General features: G+C 38.9%; 3 protein-coding genes across 4 annotated transcripts; 1 reads left to right on the plus strand and 2 right to left on the minus strand.

Annotated features, from left to right (window-relative positions):
* LOC116250107 (peptidyl-prolyl cis-trans isomerase FKBP62-like) lies at positions 1-4,626 on the plus strand. Of its 2 annotated transcripts, none has more exons than XM_031623504.2 (13): positions 1-483; positions 602-688; positions 775-990; positions 1,074-1,154; positions 1,245-1,325; positions 1,897-2,091; positions 2,339-2,428; positions 2,639-2,814; positions 2,929-3,051; positions 3,131-3,274; positions 3,378-3,505; positions 3,620-3,737; positions 4,354-4,626. In XM_031623504.2, exons 1-13 carry the CDS (start codon positions 264-266, stop codon positions 4,444-4,446), a joined length of 1,752 nt encoding a protein of 583 aa, XP_031479364.1. In that variant the 5' UTR covers positions 1-263; the 3' UTR covers positions 4,447-4,626. The 2 variants fall into 2 exon arrangements, with proteins under 2 accessions (XP_031479364.1, XP_031479373.1); XM_031623513.2 differs by having other exon boundaries at positions 3,131-3,196.
* Positions 4,627-5,146: 520 nt separating this feature from the next.
* Positions 5,147-5,716, minus strand: LOC116262337 (putative germin-like protein 2-1; the record flags this gene model as incomplete). The annotated part of the gene is made up of 1 exon (XM_031641615.1): positions 5,147-5,716. A coding segment is annotated over one exon (570 nt), but the record flags the coding sequence as incomplete, so codon positions are not given.
* Positions 5,717-9,272: 3,556 nt separating this feature from the next.
* Positions 9,273-10,294, minus strand: LOC116246222 (putative germin-like protein 2-1). The gene is made up of 2 exons (XM_031617981.2): positions 10,097-10,294; positions 9,273-9,938 (listed from the first exon to the last, which is right to left on the minus strand). Exons 1-2 carry the CDS (start codon positions 10,200-10,202, stop codon positions 9,385-9,387), a joined length of 660 nt encoding a protein of 219 aa, XP_031473841.1. The 5' UTR covers positions 10,203-10,294; the 3' UTR covers positions 9,273-9,384.
* Positions 10,295-15,312: the final 5,018 nt, after the last annotated feature.

Consider the following 15,312-nt stretch of genomic DNA (forward strand, 5'->3'; position numbering starts at 1 on the left):
CTGGTTTACCGATTACCAGTGAGAGCGGCCACCAGAGGCGTTCCATCTCGCCATTTCTTCGCCGTTTCTCACTGGAAGTGATCGGCGGAAATTTTCTCGACACCTGATTGTTCTGTGCATCAACAGCACGCGGCTGCGTACGTCCCCGAGGATTGTTCGTGTGTAGATGGTAAGTGGAATCAGGAAGAGTGACGGCTGACGGGCTTGAGAAAGGGAGTGGAAGGGCGTCGGGTGAATAGATTATCAGTCAGACGTTTGTAAGAATGCAGAGAATGCAGTTTTCTCAAGCAATGGCAAGAAAGAATCTGAATCTTGTTGGCATGGAAGAAGATGACGAGGACGTGGAAGCGGGCGAGGAGATTGATTCTGCTCCTCCCATGAAGGTAGGAGAAGAGAGACAAATCAACAGTTTAGGTCTGAAGAAGAAGCTTTTAAAGTCCGGAAGTGGGTGGGAGACTCCTGAATTGGGGGATGAAGTCACCGGTTGGGCGAAATTTCTTCCTTTTCTTGCTGTTGCCTATATTCGTTTTCTTGATCATCTGGATGTTTTTCTTCGGTATTTTGGTCGTTGGTTGATAATGAAATTTTCATATCGTTGCAGTTCATTACACTGTCGTCATGGTTGATGGAACTAAATGTGATTCTAGCAGAGATAGAGGAGAGCCTGTTACTTTTAATCTTGGTGCAGGTGATCTTGGGTTTTCCTCTTTTCTCATCGATTCTCAATTTTATGTTTTGGAATCTCTCTTTTTATGAATATTGTTGTTCCTCCAGAGCAAATATACAAAGGTTTGGACCAGGGCATTACCACCATGAAAAGGCTGGAGACTGCTTCGTTCTCATTGGCTTCAAATACTGATAAAACTTTTGAGGTGGAACTGATTTCTTGGAATCGAGTCATTGATATCTGTAAGGATGGTGGAGTCATAAAAAAGATAGTCTGCCCGGGGCAGAGGGATCAAAGGCCTGGCGACTTGGATGAAGTCAGAGGTTAGTTTTCCGTTTTTTCAGTACATGGTGCCTTCCCACTTTGATTGTAGTGGGTTTTCCTGACCATCTGTTGGATTGTCCAGTTAAGTATGAGGCGAGGCTGGCTGATGGGAGTGTTATCGCCAGAAGCCCTGAAGAAGGAATCGAATTTCATGTTAAAGAAGGTAAAGCGTAAGTTCCTGGGCAAGAATGCAGGACGGTGTTCGGTTTCAATACTGATTTCTCTGACTGCGGACTTCATGTTGTTTTTGCAGGTCATTTTTGTCCTGCAATTTCAAGGGCCATCAAGACAATGGCGAGGGGGGAGAAGGCTATATTAACCGTTGGGCCTCAGTGTATGTCATTTCTTTTGTGTATGCACCCTTTAGCATGAAGAACATTCTCTTAATTCTTATGTTATCTGATACTGAAAAAGGCTTTTACTGTTAGTAGATCTTTACATGCACTTTTGCTGCTGTAGTTTTCTAAGATGGAGTTTCTCAAGTCGTACCTATCACTTGCATGTTTAGTGGTGCCACTGGTGCAAGTCTTGCCTTCGCGTTGCCATCCTCAGGAACAGTCTTTTGGAGGCTGTGTATGTCATGTTACTTATTAGATCTATCCTTATCATTATGATATACTGTTACAATAGCAATGGTGGTCAGGGGTGGTTTTGTTTTCTGTTCATACTTCATATACTGCTTCTGCAGGGGACTATTGCAGTTAATTGCTACAGTAGTTTCCATTTTCCAATCAATTATTTCTTGCTACGTTACCTCCCATGTTATCTAATTCTTGTTATTCGTATGTGATAGAACACCTTGTGTTAGTAATTCTTGTTTAATATATTTGTATTGTTACTATGGAACATAATTTGGAAGGCTATTCATATGTATTTTTAACATGATTTTGGCTGGCAATTTGCAGATGCTTTCAGTGATAGTGGAAGAGATATTGTGGGCCAATATTGTGCTGTTCCACCAAATGCTACTTTGGACATTGATATTGAAATTCTGTCTTTCAAGCAAGTTGTTGATGTAATGGGTGATTCATATGTCTTGAAAAAAGTATTGAGAGAAGGTGAAGGTCTTGATACTCCTAATGATGGAGCTGTTGTTCATGGTATGTCATCACAATGCATAATATGTATATTTTCTTCACTTCTCCTGTTTGGCCGAAGTTTAATCACATATGGCAAACATTTTCCACTTATTTTTTTCCCTTGTTTTTTAGGATAAATTTGTTTTCACCTATAAGCTATAACATTGATTATGGCATTTTCTATAAATGAATTTGGTTTTCCTTGCAAATGCAAAAATCATATTTAGCAAGGGAAAACTTTTAACTTCTCTTGGGAAATATTCTGCAGTGAGGTACAAAGGAATGTTTGAAGATGGTACCATATTTGAGAAGATGGGTTTTGATCAAGAGGAGGGCGCTTTGTTTGTCGTCGATGAAGGTCAGGAACCCTGTGTGGGTTACTTCATATGCTCTCTTCTGTGTACGTTAGTACCACAGGTTTTTGTTTTTTGTTGAGCTTTCATAGACATGGCTCATCCTGTGTGTAAGCATACCAAACAGCTAATGATGTATCATTATACTCTTAAATAGTTAAAGAAGGTTGTTTCTGCTTATTAGAACTTTTCCTCGCCTTATCTCTCATCCACAGAACAAGTGATTCCTGGACTGGACCGAACTTTTGCAACAATGAAGAAGGGTGAGTTGTCCACTGTGACTATCAAACCAAATTATGGATTTGGAGATGCTGAAGTGAAGCGGGATCTTGCGATCGTTTCTCCAAATTCCACTGTAATTTATGAAATTGAGATGATCAGCTTTACCAAGGTAATCAGATAAGAGATGAAACAATTCTATTTTGCAAAAGTTTTCTTTTCTATTTGTCTAGTATGAGCAAAATTTGGTTCCTCTATAATGTAACTTGACATTTTCAATTCTCAGGAAAAAGAACCATGGGAGATGGACACTCGAGAAAAAATTGATGCTGCTGCAAAGAAGAAAGAAGAAGGCAACATACTATTTAAGAGTGGAAAGTATCAGCAGGCTGCTAAGAAGTACACCAAAGTAATATAGTGCTTAAACGCTCCTAGTTTATGCTTACTGTTGTTATCTCATGTCTGTGACTTGATGTTTCTCTTGTCAGGCTGCAGATTGTCTGAATGAAGGTTCATTTGAAGATGGTGAAGAGAAGGCTGCTAAGACTTTAAAGGTATCTTGCTGGTTGAATAATGCTGCATGCAGCCTTAAGCTAAATAATTTTAATGATACCATTCAGCTCTGTTCTAAGGTAATCACGTTTTAGTCTGAGCATCTGGTGTTCTTTTTCTACCTCATTTTGCAAATGTGAGCAGCTGGAGAAGCACCTGGTAATTGGTGCTGACTGATTTCAGGTTTTGGATATTGAGTCCCAAAATGTCAAAGCAATGTATAGACGAGCACAAGCATACATAGGAACTTTTGATCTGGACCTAGCAGAACTTGATGTAAGGACAGCCCTTGAAGTTGATCCTGGTAACAGGTACAGTAGAACCATTAGATGCTATGATGATAAAATAGTCCTGCTAATTTTGGTTGCCTTATGATTTGGCTATAAATAATGCAAATTTACTGTATCATATTTCTCTCTTTGCAGGGAGATCAAGTCAATATCCAAGACATTAAAGCAAATGCAATTGGAAAGAAACAAGAAAGATGCTAAGGTGTACAGGAACATGTTTGCCCCTATGTGGAATGGTGGCGTTGAATCAAAGGTAATATGATTTGGTGCCTCTGTTAAATAAATATAAGTTGAAAAATTTGTTGATTCAGCTGGTAGCTGGTGATGTTAATCATCTGGAAGGGAAAAAAATAATTTGCCTACTCAATTTTGGCAAATTCATGGCAGCTTTAGCACAAAATACACACAACTACATAAAATATCTGTACCTATAAGTACGCTCTCTTTCTTTCTTTCTCTCTCTCTCTCTCTCTCTCTCTCTCTCTCTCTCTCTCTCTCTCTCTCACACACACACACACACACACACACACACACACACACACACACACACACACACACAAACACAAACACAGAGGCACACAACACACACATTTGAAATTGAATATTAAACTACAGATGGATGTGTTCCAGTATGTATTGGACCCTCCAATTGCTGCTTTTCTAGGATCTGGAGGGATGCAGAAGGGGCCTCCAATTTTAGATCATGTAGGATCTGAATTTCAAAATGCACATCTGCCAACATAAATGGTTGAGAATTTGAGATTCTTTCCACAAGGTTGCATAAAACAATAATTCTCTGTATTGGTAAATGATATATTCGTTTGTTGATTCTCCCTCATTATTGGTTGGTTCTTTGAATGTCAATACAGAGGCCAAAGGTGGATGTCCCGAGGGAAACAGAGGATTCAGTGATGGCCATGGATGGGGAACATACTGAAAGCATGGCGATAGATTCATCTTGAAAATCAACAAGTTTGGATCAATCGGAGAATTGGTTTTGTCATCTCTATTGTATTCAGAGAGGCTGCTGTATTCAACCATGTGTAGTATGATGTTCCAGAAAATATCACATGCTTAGTATGCTTAATGAATGCATATATTTTTTGAAGCAGAATCTCTTTTCCTTGGACCGGTTAGGACGATTTGACTTGTTCATGTTCTTCTTTCAAGAATATGATCTTGTTATAGATCAGGCCACTAAAGACTTGCTTATATTACACGGACACTAATATGGTCAGTTTTGGTTTGCTGACAGATATTTCTTACTATGTGGCCGACATATTCTGCAGGCTGTAATAAACAAATACCTCCTCAATCGGCACTACTGGATACATCTTAAAATCTCCGTGGCTTTCTTCGTCATTGAGAAAAATGAGAAAACTACCAAATGTTCGAAACTTGGAATAGGCTGATGAAGATCATGAGCTAGCTCTCCCTTACTTATAATAGTGCAGATTTGTAACAAAAGGAAGGGATATCAACTAATTCCTTTTTATAATCGAACTGGGGCGAGCCACTACTCGTGCATCAAATAATTAATAAAAGGAGGAGAATCACTTTATTCAAGGGTTGGCAAAGGAAGCATAGGTATCCTAGGCCAATGCATATGATCAAGATATCAATGTATCTATATTATTTACCATACCCACATAAACTACTTAATTAGTTGTTATTATCCATCCAGAACGCAGACTGCAGCTCGTCAGTCACTTTCTTGTCGGTCTGGAAGGCCTTGGCAAGAAGGTCATCATAGATGGGTGGCTTTGCCCCGAACACTGCATTAGCAATTGTGATAACACCCGGGTTCTGGCTGCTCAGTGCAGCAATGGCCACAGCACCTCCTTCTCCAACGTTCTGCTGGAAGTGGATCAGCCCCTGCGGGAACACAAATACATCTCGTATATACAGCTTCTTTGTGAACAGCCAGTTCTCCGGGTTGCTGGTCACGAACCCCACGTAAAGGCAGCCTTCCAGCACCACCAGGATCTCGGTTGCACGGGGATGGGCGTGAGGTAGGGTCAGTCCCTTTGGAGCAAAGTCGATCCGAGCCAAGGAGATGCCTAACGTGTTAAGTCCGGGGATTTGTTGCATGTTGACGGTGGTCACCATGGAGCCCAGTGGGTTCGATGTGTTGCCAGGCTTGTCCAGCCCATAGAAGAAGAAATCTTCGGGCTTCGCCGTCATTGGGTTCTTGCAAAGCTTGCCATTCACAAAAACTGCAGATATATATATATATATATATATATATATATATATATATATATATATATATATATATATATATATATATATATATGTGTGTATGTATGTATGTATGTATGTATGTTGCATGCATGTCCTCAAGGGAGAGCAGAAACTCCCAATGAACTCCTTGTCCTCTTAGACTTAGAGTACATGGGTTGCTTAAGTGTCTTCAAGTGCTATCCCTGCTATCAACTTGTGTATCAGTGAGCTTCTTTTTACAGCACATTCTTTTTACAGCACAGGAGGTTGGTGCCCCTGACATTCAAAATGGTGATTGACTGTTTATCAGCCCTGCCTCAGTTGTGCCAAGCCTCTCTAAAAACAAATACAGGCGCAGATATGAGAACTAGTTTTATAGCAAGAGTTGGAGGAAGTACTTGGGCTGTGACGATCGGCAACACAGAAGCCCTATAGGTGGACTGGGTCAGAGGCATGGCAGAGAACAGCCATAAGGGAGAGAAGGTCGAGGAATAGGAGCTTCATCTTGTGATCGTTAGGCAAATGAGAGGAAATTCTGTGTGGTTGTCTGAAACGAACACGAGAGAAAAGTCCTTCTTGTGCTCTTGAGGATGCTGCTACATTCGGTGGACCTTCAATATTTATAAGGATTTGAAGAAGGCATTGTCTCAGTTGGACACAGTTGAGTTCATGATTTTTTTTCTATTTAGTCGGTTGAACAGGTCATTTGGCCATTTCTTGCCGATGGGTATAATAATCTTCCAACTCTTTTGGGCAACTCTGCACTATATTCAACTCGATCAACGCCATCAGCAAGATGAGTTCTTCCTGAGATTTCGTGCATTAATTAGCATTCAGGCCATTAAATTCAACCACGAGAAATTCAATTCAGATTTCTCACCATTCCACCGAACCACTACGCTGCCCCCGTGTACTTGGTCTTTCTCTTCAGGCTCACCAACCAAGAGAATAACGAAGAACAACTGAGTCTTCTTCCCGTTATTTCATCTAGATGTTAATAACATGTAAATTCACTATATGAAGTGAGATTATCAAGGCTGCAGCTGCCCTCAACTAGATTAAGTCGATTCAACTGGTTCAAGTTCACCGCAGGGTAGTTTATGGGTGGGTGAGTGGTTGGGCGGGGGCGGACCACCGCTCAGAGTCTCCATTCATCCAATGATAGGATCAACTTTTGGTATCTCAAGATGTTGTCATTGCCTTGCTTCAACTTACATGTCAATGACTTCCTTTTTAAAAGAGGTTTGTGTCCTGGGATTCAAATAGAAACGGACCATTTACCAACTCACATCCCAAGGGTGGAGGGAAGAGGTAAGCCTGGGCATCGGGCCGGTCCGGCCTGGCCCGCTAAGAAGTTGGGCTCGGGTCGGCCTGACACCCGAAGCCTGGGCCCAACCTGATTAAATTATAAAATATATATTTTTAATACAAAATAATATACAAAATATTAAAAATCATGATAAAATATTATGATTATATATAAAAATAATAGATTAAAAAACTGTTATCGGGCCCCACCTAAGCCGGCTGGGTGCCATTTTTTTCGGGCTCAGGCCAGGGCCGTGTGTCGGGTACCCACCGGCGGCCCGGTCCAGTGTCCAACCTTAGGAAGAGGGGGCCGGCAGAGGCCGTGGCTCTCCCTCAAAATTTTTGAGAGAAAAAATTATTGTTATATTTTGAAAAATTTTAATTTGGCTCTTATAAAAATTTTGAAAGTTATTGTTTGGGCTTTGTATAAATTTTGAAAATAATATCAAACATCCCAACAAAAAATTTCCGACTATGCACCTGCCATCCCCTTAAGAACCATCCCAGGGTAGTTGGGTTTCTAACTCATTTGCAGAAAACTTTAGCAAAAGAAAGTCAATAATTAATTAATTGGTGCAATTGGACCTGATAAAGTAGGGGCTTGCAATTACTTTGCATGAGTATGCCTGATCGAAGCTTGTCTCTTCATATTTATCAAAGGATAAGTGACAATATAGACGGACTTTCAAACGGCAGTACTGTATGGGGAAGTAATTTAGCGCAAGAGAGGACCTACCAAACTTTATATAAGGAACTAGCGATGGTCAACTACGCACCTAACTTTTTCTTTGTATTGTTCGAAGAATAACTATGTTTTGCGCCGTGCATTCATGATGACTTTAAAAAATATTGATGAAAAATTGCAAGTTTCATTAGCTTGCATTTTTTTCCAACTATTCATATACAAGATTCAGCATATAACATAAAAGATTTTTTTATTAGCGTTTGAAATATGTATTCAACATTTTTTTATTAATACTAGAAAGTTCTTCAAGAAGAACCTAACCTTATTAATTACAAAGTTACAGTCACTTTTCTTGCTTTGTAAAATAATTATTGGTAGGGATGTCAATATATCCGATTTGAATCGGATATCCGACCGATCTGATCCGAAAAAAACGGATATGGATAAAAATTTAATATCCGATTAAGAAATCGGATCGGATTCGGATTTAATAAATGACATCCGATCAGATTCGGATTCGGATGCGGATATACATGAATATCAGATCGGATTCGGATACAGATTCAGATCGAATTCAGTTTTAGACAAATATCCTCTATCTAATACTTGAAAAATGGCAAAATTCGGTTCAAAATTCGGATTCGGATCAGATTCAGATTGTAAAATCGGATTTTGGATTCGGATTCGGACATGACTTTGCTTTATCCGAATTCGAATCCGAATCCGAATTCGAATATATGAATATCGAAAAAACGGATATGGTTGAAGATATATTCGATCCGAATCCGATCCGTTGACATCCCTAATTATTGGTGCTAATCATAACAACTAAATTTTCAAACACAAATTTTCGATTCTTTTTTATTAAACATAAAATAACTGAAATGGCTGATACAGCATATTTATTATTCCCCTTTCTTTATCAGCTATACAATGGAACGTTTGTGCCATAAGAAATATATGTATACATGTAAATATAAGTTTGAAGACTCCAAAGTATTTGTGAACACTAACTATAAAATTTTGCTGTTCAGGCAATACGAACCGTCCTTATCTGGATTGAGCGAAGACCCGAAATTTAGTTGGTGGTTGCTCAAGGTTGAAGCAATATTGCTCCACAGCTTAGTTTACAATTATTTGCAATGAATAGCTAGATTAGGAGTTGAGTGAGAGCTTCATCTTTCCTGTGGCGGCAAAATGAAATACTCCTCTTACTTACCCCAAAACGATGGGATTTGGACTTGGTCAATTTGGATCTACGCATGCTACCATATTGTAATCGGGACTCCCACAATATTTTTAAGTTTAATTTCTTGTCTTGTGGTTTTAACCGAACGGCTTATCATCATGATCCGTATATTGCAATGAACTATATGCTCCATATTTAACGTGCAGGTTGAAAATATTTAGAAAATATGACAACTAATCACTAAACAACTACCTTTATAAATTCTTCAAGATTCTTCATCATCTTGAATATATGATAAAACTTTTCAATAAGAGGCGTTATAGAAAAAAAATGTCACCAGCCTTTGCAGTTGTAAGAGCTATCACAACACATGCCAGGTATCATTTGAATCAAAATAAAAGGGCGTGACTTTATTCACAAGTTGGAATAGTAGGCATACATGTCACACGCATCTGTTAATCTTATAACAGTGCATCCCCACACAACAAGTCCTTCTTAATTGTTATTGTCCATCCAGAAGAAAGACTGCAGCTCATCAATCGCCTTCCTTTCAACCCGGAAGGCCTTGGCAAGAAGGTAATCCGAGATGGGTGGCTTCGCCCCGAGCACAGCATTAGCAATGGTGATGACGCCTGGGTTCTGGCTGCTCAGCCCGGCAATGGCCACAGCACCTCCTTCCCCTACGTTCTGCTGGAAGTGGATCAGCCCCTGCGGGAACACAAACACATCTCCCTTGTACAACTTCTTGGTGAACAGCCGGTTCTCCGGGTTGCTGGTCACGAACCCCACATAGAGGCAGCCTTCCAGCACCACCAGGATCTCGGTTCCACGGGGGTGGATGTGGGGTGGGTTCAGTCCCCGTGGAGCGAAGTCAATCCGAGCCAGGGAGATGCCCAGCGTGTTCAGTCCAGGAATTTGTTGAACGTTGACCGCGGTCACCATCGATCCCAGTGGGTTGGATGTGTTGCCAGGCATGTCCAGCCCAGAGAAGAAGAAATCTTCCGGCTTAGCCATCATTGGGTTCTTGCACACCTTGCCATTCACAACAACTGCAGCAGACAATGAGGTAATTGAACATGAATCACATAAGAACATTACGAACATTGAATATTAGACACATAAAAAGACTATAATTCCCATGAATATACGGCAAGGCTCACACCTCCACACACACACTCACACAAGTATAAAGAAGAAAATTACGCACTTGGGCTGTTACGGTCAGCAACACAGAAGTCTTGGAGCTGGCTAGGATCAGAAGCATGGGAGAAGGCAGCTACAAGAGAAAAGAGGATGAGGTATGTGAGCTTCATCTTGAAGGCTAGCCTTGAGAAACGCAACCTGTGTATTGTATGCAACTCTTAAAGGCTGAAACCCTCTGAGGATGCTGGAAGATGGTACCGTGCATCGGCATTTATAGTGTTGGAGAGAAGACTTAGCCCACTTATCTTGCGTTAGAATATTAGGATATGGAATAAGTCGGCAATCCTTGCCTTGCTGATTGATTCACAACTTCAACTTCCCTGAATTTTGGACTCGACTAAATCATCTTCACCTATGACCAATTCGAGCACTCAGAGATGTTGCTTGCACGAATTCAAATTTCGTCATCTTCCTAATTCTATTAAATATTTAACAGTAGCAGATATCACCTCACCCGGTAGTTTCTATTTGAAGGTGGACGTTTTCTTCCAAACTTCTATTTTCCTATGGTATAGGGTCTCTACTTTATGTAGCTCAAAGTGACATCCTCATTGTATTTAAAGTTGCATGTGGGTGGCTCTTCTTCTACAACACAAAAAAGTTAATATCTTAAAAATTTGAAATAGAGACAATCTGCCAGCCAGCAGTCCCCCCTACCCTAAATAGACAGATGCCATGGTTCCCCTCACATTTTGTGAAAAAAAAAATATTTATAGCTATATTCTTAGAAAATTTTAATTTTTAGTCAATGTAAAAGTTTTGAAAATATTTTTCAGCCTTTTTATAAATTTTGAAAATACTTTTCCATCCCCAACAAAAGTTTCGGACTCGACCGCAGACCCACTCATTTGCGAAAAACGTAGGCATTATCAGAAAAGAAAAGCAATAATTAATTAATTGGTGTCATCAATCGACCTGGTAAGGAAGAAGGCAATTTAATGTCACTATTCTAATTGCTATTATTTGGTATGAGTTATATGTATTTGACTAGGCTGTAACGCACTTAAATTAATAATATATAAGGCCGCAATATTATCTCTAAAGGGAACGAGCATGCCTGATTTCAAGCTTGTCCGTTCATATTTATCAAAGGTCAAATGTCGTTACCGTTGACTTTATATAAGGAACTAGCAATAGTCAAATGCACACCTAACTTTTTTTAACTTTTTTTTTTTGTCTTGTAAGGAACTAGCAATAGTCAATTGCACACCTAACTTTTTCTTTGTCTTGTATTGTTTAGTAAGCTTGGGCTTATCAATTATTTTGGGTGGGCAGCATCAGGTAGGCCCACCCCGATAAGAAGTCGGGCTCGAGCCGGCCCCGCACCCAAAGTCTGGACCTGGACCCCATTCGATTAAATTACAAAATATATATTTTCAATATAAAATAACAAATAAATATTAAAAATTATAATAAAATATTATAATTATATATAAAAATAATAAAAAATATATTAAAAAACTGTTATCAGATCCACCCGGGCTGTTCCAATAACATTTTGGGCCGACCCCCATGCCTTTCTTTTCGGGCCCGGGTACCGAGTACCTGCCTCGTTAGAAGGATAACTATGCTTTGCGCCATGCATTAATTAATGATGACTTTAAAATTATTGATGAAAAATGTAAGTTTCATTAGCTTCCATTTTTTTCCAACTATACCCAGTCATATATTGACGCATGATTAAGCATATTAACATAAAAATTTCTTTACTAATGTTTGAAATAAGTATTCAACATTTTTTTATAATACTAGAAAGTTCTTCAAGAAGAACCTAACTTTAATGACAAAGTTACAGTTACTTTAATTTTCTTGCTTGGTTAAATATTAATTGTTACTAATAATAACAATTAAATTTTCAAAAACAAATTTTCCAATACTTTTTTATTAAACATAAAAAAAATTAAAATGGCTTATTCAGCGCATATTTATTATTTCCCTTCTATTGTCAGTGACACAACGGAACGTTTGTGCCATAAGAAGTACTTGTATACATGTAAAAATTAGTTTGAGGAATCCAAATAATTTGTGAACACTTAGTAGAAAAATAAAATCTGCTGCTTAAGCAATATGAACCACCCTCATCTGGATTGAGTGAAGGCCTGAAATTTAGTTGCTAGTTGCTCAAGGTTGAAGCAATGTGGCTCCATCGCGACCATATCCAATTATGGATAAGATCGAGTTGCATGGATGAGGGTGTTCACACAACAAATATATACCTAAGAAAAAAAAGGAGGGGGTTGGAGCATTTTAATTCTTTTTATAAAAAAATGAACATTTTAAACTTTTAACTTTTTGATATCCGATTTGTTCCTTTTAAAAATCTCTCTCTTTCTCTCTTTTGTCTTTTACTTGAGATCGTATCTGGAGGTTGTTGCTCATTTCTTCTTGGTGGCACATTTGGGAAGAACTCAACAACAGGGTCTTCAGGGACACATTCTCATCGTCGGAGTCTGTGGCACGTCTTGTGCAGGGAGATGTTTACTTTGCTATTCGGCTACGGCGCCATCCTTCATCTACTGCTGGGACTCTGCTGTTCTGTCTGTTCACTCTTTCTCCAAATTTTGTTATATATTTTCATTTTATCGGCTCTCTTTCTCTCTCTCTCTTCTTTTACTTACTTAGTGAAAGACATTTTAGTTATCACATACCCATGCATTCATTATGGCACTCGTATAATTACACAATCAAAGCATTATTTTTCGTGATTTTTCTAATGATCAAAGCCATGTGTATTCATGAAAACTGTCATAGAAACTCTTTTTTTTTTCCCCAAAATATTACCCTCTATGTGTTACATCAATATCATTTCATTTTTTGTTTGAAGTTATAACAAACTTGGGCCCTGATTTCCATCCATACCAGATTAAGGCATAGTATAGTTTGCAATCCATTTTACAACTCTTCCCATTAACTGTCGCTCGTAAACGAGCACACAATGAATGAATTGTATGATACAAAATTATACAAAAAAAAGCTAATAACGAATGGTCCAATAAAAAAAGTGGATCTTTTACTGGGTATTTTAGGAGACGAAGGGCCGGATCAATGAGGAATTATTAATTTGAAGATGTTTGGATTTTCGATTCTAATATAGCAGTATACCAACAAGAGTACTATCAGCTGTTCTAAAGAAATGCAATATTTTTTCTTCAACGAACTCTAATGCAAATACAATAAACAATAACCCATCTTGTGATTACCTAACTCAAATTTGATAGAGAAGGGCCTTGATAAACTTGGAAGGCGCTCGCTAAATCTGTACCCAGGTAGACGTGTAAAAGATCCACATGACATTATAACTTCGATCGACACGCTTCATCAACATAATGAATGGAAGCAGCATAAATCCGAATACAATTGCCGGCCGTGACACGAAAGGGCGAGTTAATTTTATTTTGGATAAAGCCCCTTGATCCAGAGGTTGGTAAGAGGGCCATAGCTAAGTCTCGGCATTGGACCGGATCAGCCTGATAAGGAGCCCGGCTCGGGCTGGCTCGACACCCCAAACTCGTGCCTAGATACAGTCTGACTATTAAAACTCAAGCTTGAGCTTGGCTCAGGCTCAATCCAATTAAATTAAAAAGAATATTTTTAATATAAAATAATATATATATATATAATTAATCATAATAAAATATTATCTTTATATATAAAAAATTAATAAATAAATATTAATTTTCTAGACTTGGGCTCGAGTCGGGCCGAGTACCCGTCAGCGGCCCAACTCGCTGCTCAACCTTATACGGTTTCATTAGTTCAATTTTCATGTTACTCTTACTCTTCTCAATGCAACACTCTCTCCACTCCTATCGTGAATGAACACCGGAAAGAAGGAAGGACTTCGAGGCATCTTCCCCTGGTCAAAAGATCGGTTCATAAACTGCACATGGTGGTAACAGTTTACAACATATATACACACATATATATATATATATATATATATATGAAGTAGTTTTGTACCAAGAGTTGGCAACACAGAAGTCCTGTAGCTGGCTTGGTTCAGAGGCATGGCAGAGGGCAGCCATAAGGGAGAGAAGGACGAGGAATAGGAGCTTCATCTTCTAATCGTTAGCGAAACTAGAGTGCGTGCTGTGTGGTTGTATGAAACGAAGACTGAGTGAAGAAGTTCTTGTGCTCTGGAGGATGCTCCTACATCTGGCGGGGTTCAATATTTATAAGGTTCTTGAAGAAGATCTGATCCCAGATCGACATTGTTGAGTTCATACTTTTTATCAGTCGCTCGAACAAGTCAATTGTCCACGTCTTACCGATCGGTATGATATTCCAACATCCATAAATTTTGGGCAACCTCTCTATCTTATATACCTGTACTTAATTTGATGCGGTTGACTGTGTCCATTATTCTTGACCGTGTCATAATCAAATAAATTGCTGCCTCTTAACTATTTTATTAATGTGACCATTTCTTACTCCATGGCCTTTTTGATGGATTAAAACTTGTTGAAATCTTGATGAAAGCAAAATTTATGACTATGAAGCATCTACCCAGCTTTTTAATTAAATTCTAAACAAATGGCAAGAGTAAGTTGGCCAGAACAATTGCCAAATTGAGACGCGAAATCTGGCTAGTTCTGTTCTGATCCAAATCTGATACCTACAAAGCTTTTATTTGTCGGACAGTTTTTTAAAGAATTTCCTACAAACTTTAATCAGGTTTGCATATTGTTGCCGTGTGTGTATATATATATTTTACATGTATCTATTTGTGTCATTTCAACAAGGCACATATATTTTATACCATTTGCTGCAAACCAAACATCCAAGTCCTTATTCTGATATATAGTAATTAAAGTTCTCCATCCTACCCTTTCAAGAGACGGGCTTCCTCTCCAATCCATCCCCGAAATTTTTCTTGTTTTGCTTTTGAGATATGAACAATAAGCACTACCCAATCTGTTATCAATGTATGATGATTGCTTGAGCAGCGGCTACATAATTTACGCGGACATCGTGTATACAAGAATCCCACTCATCATTAATTACTGACAAGACTTCAACAGAGAAAAACGCCCAAGGTTATGACCCATAATTTACCGGCGAAATGTGCAGCAAGGCACCTCCAGTAACAAAAAATATTATAGTTGGGCCCACTTCCAACCCGGCTTCTGGCTTCCAAGATCTAATTGATCCGTAGCTCCTTTAGTTTTGTTTCAAAAAGACTACGAAACCTTCTGGCGAAATGTTCAATTGACAATTTCT

Source organism: Nymphaea colorata, chromosome 1 (genome assembly GCF_008831285.2).
Source record: "Nymphaea colorata isolate Beijing-Zhang1983 chromosome 1, ASM883128v2, whole genome shotgun sequence".
Lineage (NCBI taxonomy): Eukaryota > Viridiplantae > Streptophyta > Magnoliopsida > Nymphaeales > Nymphaeaceae > Nymphaea > Nymphaea colorata.

What these genes read in the sequence shown, in the direction of transcription:
- LOC116250107 (XM_031623504.2), top strand. Translation starts at nt 264, where the DNA reads ATGCAGAGAATGCAGTTTTCTCAAGCAATGGCAAGAAAGAATCTGAAT. An exon ending in ATTGGGGGATGAAGTCACCG is followed by an intron (nt 484 to 601) that starts GTTGGGCGAAAT and finishes ATATCGTTGCAG; the next exon opens with TTCATTACACTGTCGTCATG. An exon ending in CTGCTAAGAAGTACACCAAA is followed by an intron (nt 3,052 to 3,130) that starts GTAATATAGTGC and finishes TTCTCTTGTCAG; the next exon opens with GCTGCAGATTGTCTGAATGA.
- LOC116246222 (XM_031617981.2), bottom strand. Translation starts at nt 10,202, where the DNA reads ATGAAGCTCACATACCTCATCCTCTTTTCTCTTGTAGCTGCCTTCTCC. An exon ending in TGCTGACCGTAACAGCCCAA is followed by an intron (nt 9,939 to 10,096) that starts GTGCGTAATTTT and finishes TGTCTGCTGCAG; the next exon opens with TTGTTGTGAATGGCAAGGTG.